This window comes from Lepisosteus oculatus, chromosome 2, assembly GCF_040954835.1.
Source record: "Lepisosteus oculatus isolate fLepOcu1 chromosome 2, fLepOcu1.hap2, whole genome shotgun sequence".
In the NCBI taxonomy this organism is placed as follows: Eukaryota; Metazoa; Chordata; class Actinopteri; order Semionotiformes; family Lepisosteidae; genus Lepisosteus; species Lepisosteus oculatus.
In genome coordinates this window covers 34,953,634-34,977,231 of record NC_090697.1, presented here as the reverse complement: position 1 = coordinate 34,977,231, position 23,598 = coordinate 34,953,634, and the positions used below count along the sequence as shown (strand labels likewise).

Below are 23,598 nucleotides of genomic sequence, written 5' to 3'. Positions count from 1 at the left end.
TTCCTCCCTGCAGTTATCAAGTTCAAGTTCAAGTTTATTGTCATTATACTCATATACAGGTATATGGTATAACGAAATGCTATTTAGCTAGCTCTCAGATGATACGTAGTACAAAAAACAACAACAATACAATTGTATAACAAAAGAAAGACAGAGACAACAAGCAGTGTACAAAAAACAACAACAGGCAATGTGCAAAACAACAAAAAGGTAACAGGTAATGTGCAAAATCAACATCAGATGTGCAAAAACATGCATCAACAGAATGAAATAAAGGGATAGAAATTTTGGGGAGTGAGCTTTTTGACATGTAAGGCAGAGGTAGATTTCAATGTGTGTTTGAGTTTTTGGTAAGAAAGAAAGAAGGCACTGTGAGGTTCAGATCATAGGTGAGAAGTGAGGTGAGAGTGAGAGAGGCTGGGAGTTTAATAGTTTGATAGTGCGGGGGTAAAAACTGTCTCTGAGTCTGGTAGTCCGGGCCCGAATGCTCCAGTACCGTTTCTCCATGATATTGTGATTTCAAGCCCAGGTGTCTTAGTCCCAGGATAGCTACTACAGCTAGTCTTCATCCAGTTAGTATTGGACACCGCATTTTTGAGCATAGCCTGCTGCTATTCTAAAACCCAATAAACCATATAATAAATAAACAAATGATATGGTGTGTATTAATTCAGTACTCTAGAATAACAGTACAGCTAAGACATCCAGCCATGACAAGTTGTTATTCCTATTGCTGTTCTACTGTTAACAAAAAGGTACAGTAGGCTGACATTCAGGTCTCATGTCTTTATGTAGCTGACCAAGCTGCCCAGAAGGGATCCAGTACCATCCCTGTATGATGACCAAATCCTGTAGGGTCTATGGGTGTGGCTGACACTGTCAAAGACACCTGCAAAGGAAATCCTATATCTACATCAGGCTGTAGGAAGAAAGATGTCAAAGTATGATAAGGATATTCATCTTCTTGAGGTGGTCAGGAATGACACATGTACAGTCAGCCCAAATATTATTGTCTTGTGAATTGAAGTAAACCTCATGATGGCAAGCTAGTGGCTGGCTGTTTTGAATATAAATGCTACCATGATATAAATCTGATAGATGCAGAGATTCGTTTTACCAGTTATGAGAATGCTGTCCTATGTCAGTCATTAAGAGCCATTAAGTGAAGCAAATGATGTGTTACCATTGACATTCCAGGCATCTGTAGCCACTGGACTAGATATTATCATTTATTTTTCTCCAGGTAAATGAAAATGTGAACCAAACATACAAAAAACATTAGCAATGATTTACTTGACAAAGCCTTGGGCCTGTTTATCAAGAAAATATGATTTGCTTATGCCCCTCACCTGTTTATGTTAATATGTCTTGAAAACAATTAGTATTGTGCATTCTTATGAACATTTTTCTTTTGTAATATAACCACTAATGTGTGAAACCAGTACTGACTCAATGATTTGTAATATTTTTCTAGCTAATAATATACAGTGCTAAGAAACAGTTTGTGAATCTCCTAGTTTGGTCCATATTCATGTGATTCGTTTTTCATGAAAATATTCATAAAAGATAAAGATAACCCAATTAAATGCATGCATTGTTAAATTTAATTATGCAAAATATATTTGTTTAATTAACAAAATGATACAACAGTAAATATCTTTGTTTAAATATCTATATGAACTCCTAGATTTAGTACCTGGTGATACCTTGTTGAGCTGTGGTGACTTAAGCAATACATTTCTTACAACTTCTTCAGTTTCTCACATTATTTTTTAATGGAATTTGGCCCATTAAATCTGACAAAGAGGCTCCAAGCTATTGATATTTGAGGGTTTGTATACATGAACAGCTCAAGTTGGAATCTAAAATAATATTTCAATTGGTTTTTATCATAGACCTGGATTTTACCTTGATCAATTCAAAATGTGAAATTTCTTCTTCCTCAGTCATTCTGCTGTAGACCCATCTAGTCCCTAAGGCAACAAAGCAATTTCAAGCCTCCCACTGTCAAACCTAGGGATGAGGTTCTTCTGTTGTTTTTATCCATACAAAACATTTCTTATTGTGGCCAAAAACTTAATCTTTCCACACATCTGTCAAGAGAACATTCTTCCAGGAGTTTTCTTGTCCTGGTGCTCTTTCACAAACTTGAGACGGGTGGAAATGTTCTTTTTAGAATTTCTTCCTGGCTTTCCTTTAATAAAAGCATTCCCATTCAGTCATTTCCTGATGGTTGAGGCACGAACACTAATTTTAACCACCTGATTTTAACCTGTTGCCACTAATCTGTGTGGTAAAAATCGATATGGGTGAAAACCCACAAACATTTTGACCATTTGATAGGACAGGGATGCCAAACTCAATTCACTTGTTACCCATTTAACCACCTAATTATAATCATCCTCTTAATTTTGCTAGGTAAACAAGGGGTTCACTTATTATTTCACATACACTGATACTTAATTATGGATTTCTTCTTAAATCATACACCATTGCTTTCTAAAAACATTGAATTGGTAAATATAATCGCTTTTGGTTATTTAAGAAAACTCTCTTGAGAATATACTGTAACGCATACGGCCTCCATTGCTTGCGAGAGCTGGCTTACCAGAGCGGTGACGTCACCGCCCTCCTCTGCCCTCCGCCCTCCTCTGTGGATAGCAGGGAGATCTCTCTTTAGCTCAAGAGGCTGGGTCCCTGTTGAGTGATGCCGGAGGCCCGGGTTCGAGTCCCCGATGGTGTGGGGCCGACCTGATGTGGCGGCGGCGAGGGCGCCCACGTGAACCTCGTAGCGTTACAATACCAAGGTATCATGGTAAGAAATTGTAATTCCCAAAGATATATTGGGAGTTCACAAACATGTTTTCTCAGCAATGTATATGTAATAATCATTGTGAAAGCAATTATTTACGTACAAACATATTATGCTCATCAATGAAAATAAAATGGCATGGGGGCAGATTTAGTTTTTCAGGGTTCAGTGACTCCATAGACAAGGGATGGAAGAAGTGTTTTGTAAAGGGCTGATGTAGGTGCTGTGAAACAGAAATGTGCAGAAACATAAAACTGATCTCTAGAATTTTCTGTTTTTGCATATGTTGATCTCTTGTGGCTTGATGTGTATTTGTACTTCATCTTGTATGTTAAGCATGTATTGCGAGAAGGAGCCATCTAGAACAAATGAAGTGAAAGGGGTAATTTTGTAAAAAATAATTCCTTTCTGTTGTCAGTTATAGTGTACAGTCCATGCCATGGACACTGAGTACTCCAAACAGACAAAGGGTCACATTTAAAATATTGTTCCTGCTGCTTTGTATGTTAGTTCCCTTACAGAGTACCGCTGAGCCATTCTTTCTAAAGGTTAGACAATATTAACTCGCTTTCATCCTCATAGCAGTATGTTACCAAAGTAGGGATCTGAAGTGGAGATATTATCCATTCATATTATTATGCACATTATTTGAAGAGTGAATTGAATGACCTATTTCCAACTGTGGGTGCAGCAACCAAATTTAAAAACAACATGTCTTATTAGCTTTTCTATTTCCTAGAACACTACAGTAAGTTCTCTGTCAAAACATAGTCTCACAGTCATTTTCAGGTCATCTGCAGTTATAAGTAATATGAACTCAAATTCTTATATATTGATGTTAGTAAAATGTACTTGTAACTGATACGCATGCATAAAACCCATCAGCAGCACAGAGGAACATCAGGACTCATGGTGTCATGGTAATGCCACTTACCTGATCTTTCCAGATCATTTAAACGCACACCTCACCGGGAGCACACCACTTCAGAGACTGAAGTACAGTACCAGATCATTTAAATGTGGTTCATAAATTGAGCTGTATGAACATGTAGCTCAGCTGTGTTTAAATACTGTATAAATGTACAGTTTTTTTCATTCTTTACATGGCAGGGCAGGAAACAATAAAAGACAAAAATGCTTTAGGATACAGATATCACTGTAATTTGGTCACAAAAAAAGAATCTGAAACTCAGAAAAATCCTCTATTGGAATATTCAGTGCTACTTTGCTCACAAGCAGTATCACATACAGTAGGTACTGCACATACACATTAAAAGTTTGTGACAGTGATAGGTTACACTTAAGGGCTGACTGATTGAAACCTTACCAAAATCATCCCACAAATTAATGTCAACAGATTATAAGTTCAAGACCACAGTCACTTTACCCTGAAGAGATAACCCTGCCAAAATGTCTCCAAGAACAAACTGGAAAATCACCAAGGGAGTTCCAAAAACCAGAGGGGAATATCCAAGGAAGCCACTCTCACCTTGGCTAATGTGACTGTTCATGACTCAGCCATCAGAAAATGACAGAACAAGAATGGTGTTGATGGAAGGCTAGCACCACTGCTCTTTAAAAAGTACATTGCTTCCAATTCTGAAGTTCAAGCAAGCTCTCCATGTAAGGCAGCCCCCATTTGTCAGTTTGAAGGACGTCTGCAGGGAAGAATAAACCAATAATCTTCAGAACTAATGTGAGCATCTGATCACCAGTTGCAGGGAATGTTTAGTTGCACTCTCTGCTGCTCAAGGGAGTGACACAAATTACTCAATCTAAACGTGCATTAACTTTGTCCCTCATGGAAATGGAATTTTACAGCATTTGAGGATAAATAAATGTTGAAAGAGCATCACGTTTTGTGTCATTTTGATTGATCAGACCAACATTTGGTATTATTTGGACATAAAGAGTTCACAAACCTTATCTCAATGAATACATACAATGAGAAACACTGAGCTTGAAGAAGTTACTTACGAAAAAGACTTATAGTGGGTGTTTATGTTAACATTTACAAATTGCATCTTGTACAGATCTTCTAGACAATGTGGAGAAGCTTTAAAAAGTAAAACAATATGATATATAGTTACTGTTTAAATCAAATTATGCTTTCGTAATATTATATACAGTAATACAATAATCAGATTACATTTAGAATATTGTGTACAATTTCCTTAATAAGATACTGCTGCTATGAGTCAGTCCATTTAAGAGCAACAAGATGTCCTACACTGACAGACTGAAGAAAATTTTTAGCTAGAAACAGAAAGAACTATGAGAGGAGTTAAAATTAGCCCATCGAAATCCTCAAATGCATTGTGAAATGTTTTTGAAACCAATACTCTGGGTTCTTTCAAGACATAACTGGATGAGATTCTTGGATCATTTAGCACCTAACAGCAAAAAAGCGTTTTGATGGACTGAATAACATCTTGTCCTGGATAACATTGTTTTTTGTACTAAATACTATCCTCTCCTGTGTACTTTTTCTCATGTTCCATTTGATATCCTGTCTGTTATAACCTTTATGTTCTTGTGTTACTATACAATAAAATACCCATTTGTATTAACAGATTTTAAGCCTCCAAAAAAAATCTAGAATATCTGTTTATTGGCTAACTTCCCAATGAAAAGTTTCTTTCTTTTTACTATTTAAATCAAGATTGAAAAGTTGGTTGTTCTCAGTGGAGCGGGTTACCTTTGAGAAATTGAGAGGCTGAGGCCCCTTTCTATCCTCCCACTTGGCTTCATTACTCTGCTCTCCTCCCCACTGAGAGCTGGTGTGTGGTGAGCGTTCTGGCGCACTATGGCTGCCGTCGCATCATCCAGGTGGATGCTGCACATTGGTGATGGTGGAGGGGAGTCCCCATTACCTGTAAAGCGCTTTGAGTGGTGTGTCCAGAAAAGTGTAAGCAATTATTATTAATGGAGTTTATATAACGAAAGTTCGGGAGGGATGACCACAACCACGCTCAATCGTTCCCAGTTGTCAGTAATCAGCAATCACTCCCTTCATCCTTCCTCCACCAAATGCTATAAATACCAACGCGATATCCCTCTCCCTCGCATGCAACTTTTGCATCCCACCTCCACCCCAACTCCACTTCTGCAGCGACCCCTTGGTTACCCGATGGGGGGGGTTCGTGCCTCCTCGTCCTATGGCCAGGAGGCCGGCCCTCAGCCAGGCAGGTTAAGCCAAATATCAGGTCCATAATAGTTCGATCTTGGGCATTGTCATTCCTAGTGAATTATTATTACTTGTGTATCTTCGACTGTTGTTTTTTTCTATTGTGGCACAGTCAAACTGAGAGCTACTCTGAGGGCTGATTTAACCCACAGGCCGCTAATTGAAGAACATGGCTTTAGTGTTACTGTAACTGTGACAAAAAACTTGATAACTGAGAACTGTGAAGGGGGCTAAAGTGCTTAACTGGGGTGAGAATAACAGGCCTCATGTATCATCTCTCAAGAGAATGCAAATCCCCACAGCAGTCAACCAATCTTTTAGTGTAGTGAGCTTGAAGCTCATTTGTGTCAAGCAGCTTAAGTTTTTGGACGTGTTCCAGTGCCTGCAGTTTGAATCCACGACCCAAACACACATTCACTGATGACAGCTCTCAGTACTCTGAGCACTGAATTGTGGATGAGAAGTGCCATAAGAGTAAAAATTAGTTGCAGAAGTAATATTACCTAGTGTAAAGGGCTTTAAGGGTTTTATTTGTTCAATTATAATGTATTGCACTTTTAAATATAAACACAGTTACAAATTAAAACATTAGAATTAAGAAAAGACTAAAATGTAGAGAGAATTAAAAATATAGGGGAACAGGGCTGTATGGACAACTTTTGTAAGTAAAGCCACCGTCAAGACTGAGACAGTCTTGACGGTGCAAATGAAATGCAAGATTTAAAAGGAAGTTCAGTCTTAACCAGTACCTGCAAAGTAAGCAAAGGTACTTCACCCTCTCAGTCGAGAATATTCACTTAAACCAGGGAATGGATCTGGTTACTCTTCTCTGGACCAATTCAAAGCAGCAACATTGTTTTAGAAAGCAATGAACACATATTTGAAATGAGCTCTTACTACTACATTGTACATTTTTAGCATCCTTTAATTTCAATTCTATACTCTTAGCTACTACATATACTAACATTTTAACCCACTGAAGCTAAGCAGGTGTGAGCCTGGTCAGTACCTGGATGGGAGACCTCCTGGGAAAAACTAAGGTTGCTGCTGGAAGAGGTGTTAGTGGGGCCAGCAGGGGGCGCTCACCCTGCAGTCATGTGGGTCCTAATGCCCCAGTGTAGTGACGGGGACACTATACTGTAAACAGGCGCCGTCCTTCGGATGAGACGTAAAACCGAGGTCCTGACTCTCTGTGGTCATTAAAAATCTCGAAAAGAGTAGGGGTGTAACCCCGGCGTCCTGGCCAGATTTCCCATTGGCCTTTATCAATCACGGCCTCCTAACAATCCCCCTCTATGAATTGGCTACATTACTCTGCTCTCCTCCCCACTGATAGCTGATGTGTGGTGAGCGTTCTGGCGCACTATGGCTGCCATCGCATCATCCAGGTGGATGCTGCACATTGGTGGTGGTTGAGGGGAGTCCCCATTACCTGTAAAGCGCTTTGAGTGGAGTGTCCAGAAAAGCGCTATATAAGTGTAAGCAATTGTTATTATTATTATTTTAGTTTTTCTTCTGCTGCTTCACATTGCCTAGGAGATGTTAATGTGTTAACATAGACACCTTAGCCTCTTGCAAAAACCCTGCATTAGTCTACAATACATTGAATATGATCTACCATGTGTTTGCCCAGTCTTGAATTCTTATTAGTCTTTTTAAATTTAATTTGCTGCTTCGGCAGTCTTGCTTATCCTCCTATTTTGGTATTTTCTACAAATTTGACTAGTTCACAAACTTTACCAGAATGTATATTATTGATTTAAATTAGGAAGGGTAGTGGACCACATCTGCATCTCTGTGGTGCTCCACTAATTACACTACACTATACAGTGGAGCACCGTGGTACTCCACTACATCGTCCCAATCTGAGTATTATCCATTATCTATGCTCTCTGTTTTCTGTTAACACATTATCAGTTTATGTACTGTGTTGGATTTGTGCCAGATGTAATGCTTTGCCTTTTAAACTAAAAAGCTTCAGTTTCGCCTCGGCTGTCAACAAACCTTTTATCACGTTTCACTTATGTGCTTTATTGCATACTTCATTTCAGCTGATGTTTTTAGTAATGGCTTTCTTCTTCCCATTCTACTGTATAGGACAGCTTTGTCTGATGGATGTTATCATCTGAGCATTTTTCAAAGTCTCCACAATCCTAATGGTGGTATCCCTAATTCTCCTGTTTCCCCCTGTTCCCAGATGCTCTGTTTGCAGGGACATCCTGATTTAGGCAATATCTGGATATTACATAATATTATTAAATATTACTAAGTATTACTCCTTAATGTTAGCTTTACCATGCTCAAAGGGTTATTCACTGTCTTTTCATATCTTCCTGTATCTTTCTACAACTTTATCCTTGAGCTTTGCTTTATACAGTATATGCTTAAGTCTTTGCATGGAATTCATAGTTTAACAGAGATGTGAAATCATGTGAATCACTATTATTGCACACTGGCAGCGATCAGAGAGTTATGAATACATATGTCATCACATAATAACACACAACATACCAGACCAAGACCACCCAGAAAGCCCCAGACTGCTAGCAAACATTCAAATTCTATATTCTACTGTATAACAGACCCAAAAATAGAGATAAACCTGCTTTATGCACCAAACAGAATACAACCTAGAATTAAATCTGTCTATACAGTACAGTATATCATCTCAGATGCTTCAAAATGAATGGGAACCTATCTCCTGATTGTAAAAATGCATCCACTAACCAGGACAGATTTAACCCTGGGATTCTCTATACAGGAAATCAGAGTTTCCTAAAAACAACAACAACAAGCTTCAAATACTTAACTAGACTGGTCTTAAAGGCTGGTTGGAATAAGGGCCTCCCACCTGGCACTGTCTCTCATCTCTCCTTGTATCTTTCTCCTTCTGTGTCCCTCTCTCTTTCTCCCTACTTCTCTGTTTTATCCTCCGGTCCTCAACTGTTTTGTGACCCTTAATCTTTTACCCAGAATTTAATTAACCAAGATAAACCAAAAGATTCATAGCATTGTAATAGTGCTTCACTTCTTTCAGTAGAAGCACTCATTTCAATTTAATCTGTTAGTGAATAACCTACTGGAGACATTAAACATGCTCATAGAAAAGCCGTGTCTTATATACTAGGAAATTACCTTTAATGCTGGTGAGGTTTTTTATTTCATCTTTAAATTAGTTAAGAGTTTTGCCTTATTATGTTTTAGTTGTTGTAATTCAGTTTGTAATGGAAAAATCTGAATTAAAAAGGAGTGTTTTTTTTTATTCAAAGGAACGTCATGTTTCTACTCTTGGAACAGCAGGAACATCAATCTCCAAATACATTTGAAATTCTGCAGAGTAAGACAGGTTGCATTAGTGTGGCAATGGGTCTGTAGCACATGACATGAAGTACATAAATAGGAAAACTAAGTCTGTAATGATCATTTCATAACTTCAGTAAAAGCAAGAAAAACACTCTTTTTATTGTATGGTAAATAACATAATCCAAGAATGAAATGTTTTGCGAAAGTTTGAGTATGTATAAGAAGTTTTGGTTTAACCTGCTTGGTTAAGGGGTAGCTTCCTGGCCATAGGATGAGGAGGCTCGACTCCCATTCAGAGAGAAGTATTGTAGGTACTGTACAAAGGTGGTGATGGGGTGGGGGTGGGATGAATGCAAAAAAATGTGAGAAGAGGTGTGTGCAAGAGTTACAGTATATAGTGAAAGTAGGTCATGATTTCAATATTAAACAGCTGGGTGAGACTGGCTTATCTGTTGTTATGTCTCCCAAACTGTACTTCAGTTAAGAACTTCCATTTAAAAGTACTGTATTGTACCTGACAGTGATTGGTGGTAATTACAATATATTGTGCAGCAAAGTGAACGGATACTTCTCTCCCTTTGTGACTCTTTGATTACAAGCTGAAGGAAAAATCAATATGTCACAAAAGTGACATATTGTGTGGTACTTTACATTATCACCATTCAGTACACGTTATACTAATCATGTTCTCCTTCTGTGTGGCACACTAGGATACTGTCATTTTTATTGTAACCTTAGTAATTTCTGTTATTTAATGTAATTTAAACATATAACCTTATGACATTCTTGTCCAGTTCTGAGTAATGTTTTGCTTAGAAAGATGTCATAATGAAAAAAGATTATTTTCTGGGTTGCACATACAGTACTGTAAACTGAAAATGCACTTAATGTATTACATATGGTTTGAGATGTCAAAAATTTAAAATGTAAAAAATGCTTAATTCATCCAAATGGAAAATGTCTGACCATTCACATAATGTTCACAAAAAGAAAATGGATATTCAGCTAATGTTTTTAACCTCACCTACAGTAGAATGTAGGGTGAACATGATTTTGTGGAAAGTTAGGTCTGATGGATCTAATCTACAGTATCTAAAGGGATCTAATGGGTAAAGTTACAGTGGAGAATAACATAGAACTGCATTGATATATACAGTACGCTATACTTTACACTGAAATGTCATTTAATAAAGGCCAATAGTATCAATTTAATTAAAATAATGATTTAGTATAAACATGGAGCTGGGATGCAGTCCGTTCTAGCCTTCATTAGCAATGTTTGCCATGTGATATTTTGTCCTCTGAAGCCATGCATCATCAAATAGCTGTGGCATCACTATATGTAAAGTACTGTAACTTTCTAATTTCTTACATGGCAGCTGATCACAGTGTATCTAATACATGTTATTGCCTTTTAATATACTTACTATACTAGATGTTTTTGATGACATTTTGTGTCCTCTGCATTTTTTGTTGCCCTGTCCTCATGCTGTATAATTGGACACTCAAGACATTGTGTTCGTCTGTCAACCTTTCATCAATACAAAATTCTGGATGCTTTGTCGCCTGTGATGATAAGAGATCAAAGCGATCAATTCGTTACCTCGATTGGGTTTTGCACCTGAACTCTTTGACACAGTTGGTGAACGTAATCAATGCAGTAAAAGAGGTCTTGCAAGGAAAGACGAATTGCACCGTGAAAGCTAGAGGCGTAAGGAAAGATGTATGAAAGCTGACTCAATGCTTTTGTTTCACAGATTCCATTGTGATTGGCTTCTGGGTTGGCTTGGCAGTTTTTGTCATCTTCATGTTTTTCGTCCTGACACTGCTGACGAAGACAGGTGCACCACATCCAGAGTAAGTCCCTGAATTCAGAGTCCTTGAAGGTCCTTTCCGTTGTCTGTCACTGTGAAAATCAATACTAATCAGATAAGGCAGCCGAGAACCAATCCCCATGTACAAAGATGGCTTGATCAGGAGGCTGGTGCCGTGTTTTTACAGAAAACAAACCCGAGAAAGAAGGAAGGACAACAATCAATAAAATCAACAAGATGTTAATCACTGGCAGTGTGAGGCAGAAAAGATTTAATGATACAGCTGAAAATGCCTTCGAATAAAAAGGCGAGTAGTTTCAGCTCACTCTGCAGATTTTTCCAGTCGTTAGCTAAAGAAAATTGAAATGAGTTACGTCCATAGTCACTAGTTACTATCTAAAGCAGCAATTTTTAAAGCACTGCTGTTAAGTTGCAAGATGCTGAGTATGAACGTTTTATGAGTTTAAATTTTAAAACCCTGTCTAACCAAATGTCTTGATGTTTATAAACTGTGAATTGACCTTTGCCTTACTTCAAATCATTTTTGTAAGTGCAGGTTTTCATTATTTTTATTGAATAGCAGGAATGTAGTCTTATCTTAGTTCTTAGCAAAAAGCACAGCTCACAAAAACCCTGTGAAATTTTATCCAAACCATGGTCAGGTTGAACATAAGATGGTTTCGTCAGTGTTGTTGTGTATTTGAGGTTCTTGCTGCCCAAGCTATATTGTTAAGATAGATACTTTATTGATCACGTGAGGGAAATTGCAGAAGATTAAAAGATTAAATAAAGAGTAGGACCAAGAAGGACCTTCTTGTACCTGTCAGGAGTTCTGAAACAAATCCCTCAGATTTTACACATTGTTAATAATTCTGTAAATAATTCTGAAATCCTGAGAGGGACCTCTTACAGTATCAAGAACTATACGGCAAAGCATTCAGAAGAATGGAATTATCCACACTGCCAAACCCTTAGATAAAACCTAAGACTTAACTGTTCAAGCATAGTTTTTGTTGAAAGCCATTGTAATATCATTGAGTAATGATATTACATTGAGTAATTATATAATCTGTGCTTAGAAAAAAAGAAGCAATACTTCATGTAAGCTAATATATCATAAATAGGGCTGCACATGGGGCCCTGGGTTCAATTCTGGACCTGGGGTACTATCTTCCTGGAGTCTGTATGTTATTATTGTGTTGGTGTGAGTTTCCTCAAGGAGCTCTGGTATCCTCCCATATTCCAAAAACATTTTGTAGGTTCTTAGGCTTTTGGGAAAATTGGCCATGGTGTGTGTGTGTGTGTGTGTGTGTGTGTGCACGCGTGCGTGCGCTGTGATGGACTGGCGTCCCATCCAGGGTGTATCTCTCCTTGTACTTGTTGCTTGCTGCTTGCTGGGATAGACTCCGACTGTCCTATGGCCCTGTATTGGATTAAGCGGTTAGAAGATGGATGGATATTATATAATTATAAAATATCAACATTTAAAATAATGTTAGATGAAACGTATAATGAGGTAGATAAAATGTTGATGTTTAAAAAGTGCTACCCTAAGGTATTCAGAGCCCAACTAGACTTAAAACTTGCAAACACATTGGCCCTCCAGAACCGAATGTGTGGCTGTAGGTTTTCAGTAATTCTTTGTCCCTTTGGGGCAAAACAACAAAGACTTCCAGTGTTGCTGGAATTTCAGTAGTTTTATGAGTGGGTCAGGAGAATGGATATGAGATAAACAGCACATTTTATTGCAATAAATGGTTAATACAGTGTGACCAGCAGATTAGTTTATCTTTACTTTATGTTGTATTCTATGTACAGTATATTATGACATATTTTATGACTTTTGCACAGCTCAGCTTGTATTTCTGAACATCTCTGAAACTTGATTGCATCAATGCACAATGTGCACAATGTTTTGTTTTACAGTATCTTCTCATTTACTACTAATTGCTAATACTATCAGTTATGAGGCAGGTGGACGGTTCTATAGAGCAGTGAGATTTGTTGCTAATTCTAGAATTTAAATTTAGATGCATTTAATAACATTGTCACATATTAATCAGTATAGCAAGTTCTCTTAAAAAAGACAAACTACTCAGTTCCATTTATCATTCAGGTGACTCTTCCAGGGATGATTCAACTCTCCTGAAAATAAATGATTCACTGGGATAGGTGTCAGACCTAGTAAGTAATGACACACAAGTGTAGTGTACGAAAGAAGTGCTAGCCATGTTTAGCTGTGAGTTTAAGAGTGGTCTTTTAACATTTATTTTAGTACAAATCGTCTGTCCTCTCATTAACATTCATTATTAAATAAGGACTTTGCACCCACAAATTAGTGTTTTTAAAGGTCAGGCACTGGTAACCATGTCAACTAATGGATGTGTCTTAAGAACAACAGTGACAAGTACACTTTTATATGGGTAAGGACCAAAGATGTAAATCTTTAATGTGTACTTGATTCATGGTCGTGTTTTATATGTCCTGCCTTGTGTGTTTTTAAGGGCCATATTTTGAGTGGTCTTATGGCTATATTTAAAAATCTAATTATTTGTCTCTCTCTGCCCGTTATGTTTTGTAAGAAACTGCATTACGATGTTAAAAATCCATTTGAAGTATTTATAAATCCGTCTACTTACATCCTTCAGGAGAGTTGCATTTGTAATTTGCAATTTAGCAGGGATAATGTTTTTTAGTTCTATATGTCGTGTCATTATATGCAACTGTTCATTTTAGACTTTCAGTAATCTCACATTAGGTTTACTTATTTTTGCACTGGCCGAACACTAAATATCATATTTCTTCTCCCAAAGAAAAAAAATACTGGAGCATAGTCTATATGCCAAAACAATGAAATCATTTATGGGCAATATTTTGGAAATATTGGGCATTTAATTACAAGTAATTGAAGTGATTTAGAGAACTACTGCTTAGTTGTTTTACTGCACAGTAATTGGTTTAGATATGCCACACATCATTGTCATATGCTTAGCAATCCTTATCTCTTAATTATGGTGTATTATTTGGCTAGAGGTCACACTAATGTTGTATGACCCTGAGATGCTGGATAAAGAAGTTAGAAAATGGATGGATGGGCTAGCTGTCATGTAGATACCGTGTGCTTTGTGTCCTAATGAAGACATGACCTACAGTCAAGGTTTCTTCATGCCGATATGTTATTTCTGTGGCATTTTAAAGTTAATGCATAGAAATGTAGTGGAGAGGTTCATATTAACTTCAAAAGATGACTGATAACGAGAGGAGATCTTTGCTTAACTATGTAAAACTTTAGTCCAATTGTCAAATATCATTTAGAAAAAATATCTAAAAGATATACTGTTCTTCACTAGGAATAACAACACCCAGGAATTAAGCATACTGAAAGGCTTATAGAGTGTTTGGCTCAGGCCAAAGGTCAGGGAGGTTGGGACCCCCCATGCAGAGTGAGGAGTAACCAAGGGGCAGCTGTAAGTGTGGAAATGGGATACAACTGGGATGCACAAAATGGATATGAGGGAGAGAAGGGTACATGTTGTATTTATAATGTTTAAGTGAGGAGATGACGTCAGGAGTGATTACGAATTACTGACAGCTGAGGTTGATTGAACTGGCTGTTGTCATCCCTCCTGAGCATTCATTATAAAGTTAATTCTAACACCAGCTGAAATGCAGTAATGTTTTGACAAAAATAATACAATATTAGCAAAAAGGCCCAAAGCAAGTTCCTCTCTGAATATTTCTCCATATAATAATTTTCCTTAATTATTTTATGCAATGAACGATGATAGGGAATAACCCTTTCTTTTGCATTGGCTTACACTAGTTGTTAACACTAGGTGTTAATATTATTTTGTACTGAATAATTGAATTTTAAATGTGTACCTCATTGTATTGTTTTATTGCATTGCTTTAGTGCAAATAACAGGTAGTACTTAAAATATACAAGGCCTGCAAAAGGTTGAAGATATGAAAGATAGACTTATACATATGAGTTACAGTCCTCCCATTCCTGACTCCAACTAATGAAGTTCACTAAAGCCTACAGTTTTTAGTTTAGAAAGAAAAAAATGTCTTTCTTCTTTTTTCATATTTCTATATAATATAATGTTTTACACATTCCATCCTTCTAGTAGTCTGGAGAATTTTTCGTTTTTGTCAACAAAGAACTGGAAACAGAGTTGCTGTTGCTAAAGGTGCTACAACCCCACTGGAAATCTGACACATTGTAAGTGGGCCTCCGTTTGCCAGGGATGTCCAATCCTGGTCCTGCAGGGCAGGTGTATTTGCAGCTTTTCATTTGTCTCTTGAAATCAGCAGCAGCTGAAAAGCTGGGAAAACGGATAAGTTGTTTTGATTAAGTCAATGATGTGTTGGAACAAAAACCTGCCGGCACACAGGCCCTCAGGACCTGGACACCTTAGCAGTAAACATTTCTCATGACACAACTGAAATTTGAAGAATTCTGAAATCGCAGCCAAGTGCAAAATATTATCTACTCTCCCAGCCCCCTCAAAATGAGTGCTTCTAATCCCTGGTCCTGTTAGACCACTCAACTTTCTGGTTTTTATACCAGTTCCTAATCAGGGGCTAATGGATTTGAATTTTCTATTTGAGATTTCGTTAAACGAGCTTTCTCTTAAAAAGTCAAATTGCATTTGCGATTGCTGTGGTACCTGTAACAGGTTGTGAATTTCATTCAAATGTGTTTGATTCGTTGTCATTTCTACCTGTTTCTGTTCATCTCAAATTGACCACCGATTAAAAAGTATTCAAGCAGAAATAACGGTGAGCAAATGAGCAAATGAAGCTGCTTACATTTCTGAGAGGTACATTACCCTTGAAGTAGGATACTTTTTGAAACTCAGGACTGAGTGCAGAACAAAAACTTACCCAAACTCTTAACAAGCAAGCGGATCAATTAAAGTCATCAGTTATACCTGGGGTTTCTGAGCACAGCTGGAACAAAACGATTTGCTGTAGGTATCTCCCTGGGCCAAGGCTGAGAATCACTGCTCTATACACCACTGCATTGTCTGTGTTCGAAGTGGAATTGATGTTTAGAGACCATTAGGAACCAGACTGATATTTCACAGTAGGAATGCTGCTCAAAACAGTTTTCATGATAGGCACATTTACAAATGTATTCATCATTTACAATTATACATAAAAAAGCAGTTAATATGAAATCCAACCGAGAAACAGAGATAAAAGTTTAAATTGTTCCATACCACTCTTAACTGCCTTTTCTGTCTGATTTCATTATTTTATTATTGCCCTCTTAGCTTGGTATTGTCCCATTGTTTTACAGTATTCATATGGTATTCATATATTTATATATATATTCATATATTCAATATTCATATTAATAATAATAAATGCCAGGACAGATTCTCTTATATTGCAGTTGCTCTAGTTTTAATATCTAATGACCAGTGATTGTTACATTATTTAATCCATAACTTACAGTAGTAAAACTACTGTAGACCTTTTTAATCTAGTCGAGGTGGTAGGGCTATAAAGAGTGAAAAGAGTGCTAACCCTTTGGGGGGCTTGCAATGAGCAGGAGAGGTGGGGAATGAGAGCTATACCATACAGTAAGTCCTGGAGAAAGTGGTCAGAGCTGTAGTACGTCAACGAAGCAGGTGTAATGGCGGACACAGCTGAGGAGGATGAAATAATCAACAAAACCTGGTGAAAGATTAAGAATTACAGTGAGGATGACAAAACATCTGGTTTTCATACTTCCTGTTCTGTATCCTATTGCAGTTTGATTTTTGTAATATGCTCATACCTGAAGAAGGCTTCACAGCCGTTTTTCATCCTGGAATAAACCTATTACTTGTTGCTCTGTAGCCTTTGCATGCTGAAGCAACCTACCCACCTAAATGTGCTTATATTAACGTGCCCTTTCTCTTTTGGGATGCTTTGACCTTACTCAGTTTGTTTGTACCCCTACACATAACAAAGGACACACCTTAGATCTAATTATTGCAAGTGACTCGTTTGTCTCCCACTGCTCTCCCCTTGATCTAGGCCTCTCTGACCACTTAGCCATTCTCTTCAATCTGGAATTACCTGTTTCTAACACCTCCTCCCTACGCTCTGTAAATTTCCGCAACTGGCGATCAATTGATCACCCAAGGTTTGCAAATTCTGTTCTGTCCTCCTTATCCTCTTTCTCTTCCTCTGACCCTCTAGAGGACAAAATACGATTACTTGACAATGCTCTTTTATCTACCCTCGACACCTTTGCCCCTTAAAAAACTCGAACCATCTCCTTCTCTCGCCCTGCCCCCTGGTACAATGACCATCTGCGATTCATGAAGGCTGCCTCTCGCAAACTTGAGCGTAGGTGGCGTCTTTCCGGCCTAAATGTACATTATCAGGCCTGGAGAGATTACTTATCTGATTATAAGGTTACTATAGTCTGCTAGATCCACCTACTTCTCTCACATCATTGAAAATCACCAAAACAATCCCAGACATCTTTTCTCCACCATCAACAGACTGCTCAAGCCAAACTGCCCTACCACATTACCCGCCTCAACACATTCTTAGATTTCTTTAGTTCTAAGATTGACCATGTTACGTCCCAGTGTGTGTTCTGTGTGTGTTTTTTCTATGTTCCACACTGCTGACCCTTGATTGTTCTCCCTTCCCCATTGGCCAACCATCACACCACTGTTTCAATATGATGTCATCATCAATCAGCCCTCAGCCAATCAGAACTCATTTTATTCACTATATAACATGGAGGCTTCGCTTCGTTTCGCTTCGCTTTGCTTCGCTCCGCTCCTGGTTATTGCTTCGGCTTCGTTTGTTGGTTTGTTGGTTTGTTGGTTTGTTGGTTTGTTGGTTTGTTGGTTTGTTGGTTTGTTGGTTTGTTGGTTTGTTGGTTTGTGTGTGTGTATTTTCGTATAGCTTCGGCTTTGTTGTTTTGTTGGATTTACGTTAGTTTCTTTGTACTTTCGTTTGTTTGTGTGTTCATCCTTGTTTTGTCATTACCTTGCCCCAGTGTTTTTGTACCCCCTTTTTGTACCCTGCTCCTATTTATTACTCTTGTTTTCCCTTATTTGTCTTCCTGGTTCACTTGTGTTTTTGTGTGAACTTTTGTATATAAGGTTAGTTTAGGTTGTTGGGTACACTTACACACTTAGTTGATTTTGTATTAGTACACTAGTTTAGTAGGGATGAGTGCCGTTTGTCTTGTATGGTTTGGGTAGTCAGTGCAGGTTAGCTAGGGTGTTGAAGACGCCGAAGACCGTGTGTTTCGGGTTTTCTTTTGTAGTCAGATTAGCTTTCCCTCACTGTCCTAGCCAGCTCCATTTTTGTTTGTTATTTTCTTTCCTTTGGCACCACTCTAGTTCCTTACCCTTATCACGCTTCCTAGTCCCTCACCAAAACCCCCCCTGCTTCCAAAAGAATTATCCTAAATGTTACATCCCTTTTCCCCTAGACACTTGGGGTCGTAACAGACAACATCCGGCATCACATTCTCTCCACTACGGATATAATTTCCATACCTCCTCCCTGCTCATCCATCTTCTCTGGTTCCCGTCTCTCCAGCTTCTCTCTTCTTGACTCAGCATCCCTAAACAAACTAGTTATGCGCATGAAACCCACCACATCTATTTTAGATCCCATTCCCACCACTTTATTCCAGTCCTGTTTCTCTTGGGACTCTGTCCCATTGTCCTCAATATAATACATGAATCCTTGAGCACCGGAATTGTACCAACGGTCCTCAAAACTGCTGCTATTACTCCCGTGCCAAAGAAGCCTAACATGGCTCTCGACAATCTTAACAACTTTCGCCCCATCTCCAACTAACCCTTCCTCTCTAAAATTCTAGAATGTGCTGTCACACTTCAGTTACATAACCACCTCATGACAAACAACCTTTTCGAACCCCTCCAATCTCGCTTCTGTCAACTTTACAGCACAGAAACTGCCCTAGTCAAAGTCACCAACGATCTCCTAATAGCTTCTGATTCTGGTTCTCTTTCCATACTCATCCTTCTTGATCTCAGTGCTGCTTTTGACACTGTTGACCATAACATCTTACTTTCTCGTCTCGAGACTGTGTTTGGGGTCTCTGACACTGCCCTCAAATGGTTTAAGTCTTACCTCACTGATCACTGTCACTTTGTCTCTCTCAATGGGTACAGGTCTGAAATTGGTCTTGTCAAGTCTGGTGTCCCCCAGGGCTCAATACTGGGCCCCTTGCTCTTCAGCATTTACATGTTCCCACTTGGTCAGCTTTTAAGATCACATGGCCTCAGCTTTCATTTTTACGCTGACGATACTCAAATATACATCCATACCAAACCCGACACTGATGTGGCTGTCTCTATTCTATCTAATTGCATCTCTGACATAAAAATTTGGATGACTCAAAACTTCCTTCATCTTAACTGTGACAAGACTGAAGTCATGCTTATTGGTACCCCCCATCAACTTCGTAAAGCCAGTCCTGTAACCCTGTCTGTGGATGGCTCTGTACTTGAGCTTCAATCAACATTGAAAAACCTTGGGGTTATATTCGATTCTGGCTTAACATTCGACCCACATGTACAGCATACTGTCAAAACATCTTTTTTTCACCTTAGAAATATCGCAAGACTACACCCTATGCTATCATTAACTGTGGCTGAAAAGCTGATCAACATATTTGTATTCTCTCGAATTGACTACTGCAATGCTCTACTTCTTGGGGTATCTAAATCTACTCTGAACAAGCTGCAGTATGTCCAAAATTCAGCAGCCAGAATCCTGACCAGGTCTAGTGCAAGTGTTCACATTACTCCTATCCTGGAGTCCTTGCACTGGCTTCCGGTCAAATTCCGCATAGACTTTAAAATCCTCATGCTCACCTATAAGGCTTTACATGGCTTGGCACCTCAATACCTGTCTGAACTTTTATCGCCCTACTCCCCACCTCGCAACCTCCACTCTTCAAATTCTGCCCTCCTTACTGTCCCCCAAGCCCATCTACATTGTATGGGTGACAGGGCCTTCTCCTGCTATGCCCCCAAGCTCTGGAACTCTTTGCCCAAGGATATTAGAGAGTCACCTTCTCTAAACTCCTTCAAATCCAGACTCAAAACCTTCTTCTTCAGAAAAGCCTTTACTTAACTGGTACCATTCTTCACCCCTCTGCTCTTTTTAATATCACCTTCCATGGTCTTCTCTATTGTTATTGTTGTATTTTTGTAATTATAATTGTGTCCTATCTTGTGAAATCTTCTTATTTACAGATGCAGCCATTCAAAATGCGCGGGCGATACCGCATTATTTTGCGGTACGCTGTACGCAGTCTACCGCAAGCTACCGGTAAATACCGCAAGCTACCGGTAAATACCGCGAGTTACCGTAAATTCTCCTATCATACGACAAGCAAAATAATAGTATCGGGAATTTCCGCAAGGTGGAGCTAATAAAGCTCAACCTCTCATGTTTGAGCTGTGGCCATCAAAGTCTTTAACGAAGATATTACTAATAGTATTAATAAAGAGTGACCTTGGACAAGCTGTAAGTGTAAACTCAAAGTATTGCCCTGGTCAACATTCTTTTTTTCATTGACCGTCTTTGTAAAAGCAACACCACAGCATTTCGCAATCACGCATTTGTTTCCAATCAAGCAAAGTACAGTGATTCACCGTGCCTTTCACATGCTCATAAAAGAGATTGATGTAGGAACATAAACATATTACCGTATGCAAACTGTACTGTATACAGTATGTATATGTATATTTAATGTCTTAATGTGCCCGTTTAAGTATTGAATATTCATATCTAATTTTACCACTGAAGGGAAATCTTAGTAGCTGAGCATAAAAAGAAGAGGAACATACTGCAACGCGTGTGAAGGCCATAAACGTTATTAATTTAGGAACATAAACATACAGTATATGGCTGGTCTCGGTACTTTAAAGAAAACATACACGAAACATGGTTTCATTATGACCAGAATCGGTCTTGAGATATTTTTAACTTGATTTACAGTATTTGAGAGGTATGTCTTAACACCGATACTACAGTGCTTAAGTACTGCTCACGTATATGTTTCTAGGTTTATATTATGCATTTCATATGGTCAAATTACTTTTGAGCAACTAATAAGAAGCGCGAAACGGTATGCGTTTTAGTTTAGTTTTGTGCTGGGACCCGTGGATTGATTAGAGATATCAAGTACATACAAGTCATTTTTTAAATGTTGTAGTTCGTCTTGAAAAAATGTTACGAGTACATCATCTATCAACAATTACACAGGTTCTGTTTCCATATTGCGGATTTTGGTTACGTAATATTATTTTCTAGATTTCACGTTGTGAATATATGATTTGGGCAAACAGAGCGGCAAAGAAGTACATTATGGGTTGTTGTTTTTTTTGTTGCAGTTTTATCTAGAACAAGCGATGCTTAAACCTTTGTCTGATTCTTGTGAAACTATCCACATGACAGTTACAGTACCTAGGAGTTTACTTCAGTGATGTCACTGATGGGATGTTTCTAAAAATCCATCCTCTGTAAAACGTCTTCTCTAGTTGTCCTGCATATGTATTCGCTAATGAAGCTGTGTGTTCTGAGCCTGGATCTCTACATTTCTGTATGAACCAGCTTAGAGGGCTAAAGACAGCTTGTGTTTAAATTGAGTGTAAGGCAATTTATGCTTCTAAAGTCATGGTCAGCATTTATTATTGTACTGTGCTGTAAACTTGTTCTGTGCCAAGTCACATTATTTTATAGCGTTTTTATAGAGTTATCGAATCCGGTGGCGCTGTGTGTTAGTTTCCTGACTCCCATGTCACATGGTCTGTGATTGAAACCTGTAAAAGCGGTTTAATTTGTCACAGCCAGCACTCCGGTTGTAAAGTAGAAGCAGGCGAGATTTCCAGCGAAAAACACCTCCCCCTTCTTCAGGTGTGAGGGTCTTCTGCTCAGAATGGAACTCTAAAATGTAATGTAGGCTCTGAATGGGTTCAATTATGATTTGGGCTTGATTAAGGTCGCTGCCTTTCATCTAAAACCCTACTTGAATCCTTCTAAACTAAAAATCAGTGTTAGTGAGTTCTAAATAAAGAGGTATCCAGGTAACAGTGAAACGGGCGGACAGTCTGGGGAGATCGCCCGTTTTCCATGTAAATAGTTCCGCACCCCTTGGTGTTTCTCTCGCTCTCTCTCGGGTCACCTGATCATTAGCTCGAAAGATTTGAGTGCTTTGTGTATATTCTAATGGTAGTGGGGGCGGGGTGTGTGGGAACAGGTTTGGTTGAAATTGCATTGGAGATCTATGTTCTTCACACCTGAAACATTTTCTCTGAAAGCATTTTCTTCGCAGTTTAACTGATCTTGTTACAGCATGTTACAGTTTACTATTATTAACCATATTAATTTTAAGTGCTTAATGTAAAATCTTGTAAAAATATATTTTCATTGTTCAAATATACATTAAGTCTGACTATCATATAATGAGTTAAATACAAAACTAAAGAAAAAATAGGGTTAAATATAATACAAAATATTTTGCTAACAATGTTAACTGTTTATGAATAATAAAATGTATTAACTAAGGAGTAGGATGGCACAGTTGTTAGTATGTTTTTTGTTTTGTTTCTTTTTCATAAATACAACAGTAGTACCTAATGTCTCAGTGGCTTTCAAAATTAAATTATGCATGCAAACCTGTGAACTAGAAAGATAACTAAGATATCCATCCATTTATAATGGTGGCAAAGTGGTTAGCATTGCTATCTTGTAGCACTGGGGTCCTAGGTTCAATTCCTGCCATCCTGTGTGTGTGGGGTTTACATGTTCTCTCTGGGTTACATGGTTTTTCTCCATACAGGTATGTGTGATATGACTCCCTCTCGCACTCCAAAACATACTGGTCAGTTAATTGGTTTATGGGAAAACTGGCCCTGGTGTGTGTGTGTTTGTGTCTGTCTGTCCTGTGATGGACTGGCGCTATGTCCAGGGTGTATTCTGCCTTGTGTCCGTTGCTTACTGGGATAGGCTCCAAATCCTCTGTACTGGATAAAGAGATTAGAAATGGAAGTAAAGGCACTGTGTGGATGGAACTATACACAGTGTTAGAAACCCACTATGAAATGGCAGCATCTCACTGAGAATAAAATATTTTATAGTGCTGGCTTAAGGAAACAGCCTTTCCACCTCTCTTGCACATCAGTATCCATACCTAGTTATTTAAACAAATTGCCTCTAATTATAAACATCTTAATATGCTGGCTCTGTGGATCCGCATCAGCCATGTTTGCCCATTCCTTCAATTCATGTGCATCCAACACACAGTTCAATGCCAGCAACTACACAAAATCTAAAATACAATCCTTATTTCAGTATCTATGTAAACATATAGTCTGTTAACTTCATCATCTTCATCAAAAGTATGCCTAACCCCATTAGGAAGTGTTCTTGTTATAAGTGTATTCCTCAGCTTTCCGCAAATTATCTTCTTCTTG

At 38.3% G+C, this 23,598-nt stretch overlaps 1 protein-coding gene across 1 annotated transcript in view; it reads left to right on the top strand.

Annotated features, from left to right (window-relative positions):
* The window catches only part of mrap2a (melanocortin 2 receptor accessory protein 2a), a 52,296-nt gene that overhangs the window by 14,800 nt on the left and 13,898 nt on the right, over positions 1-23,598 (top strand). Inside the window, exon 5 of the mRNA XM_069178637.1 lies at positions 11,060-11,159. Within this exon, the coding sequence (XP_069034738.1) occupies positions 11,060-11,159 (100 nt within the window). The remainder of the gene's footprint in view (positions 1-11,059; positions 11,160-23,598) is intronic.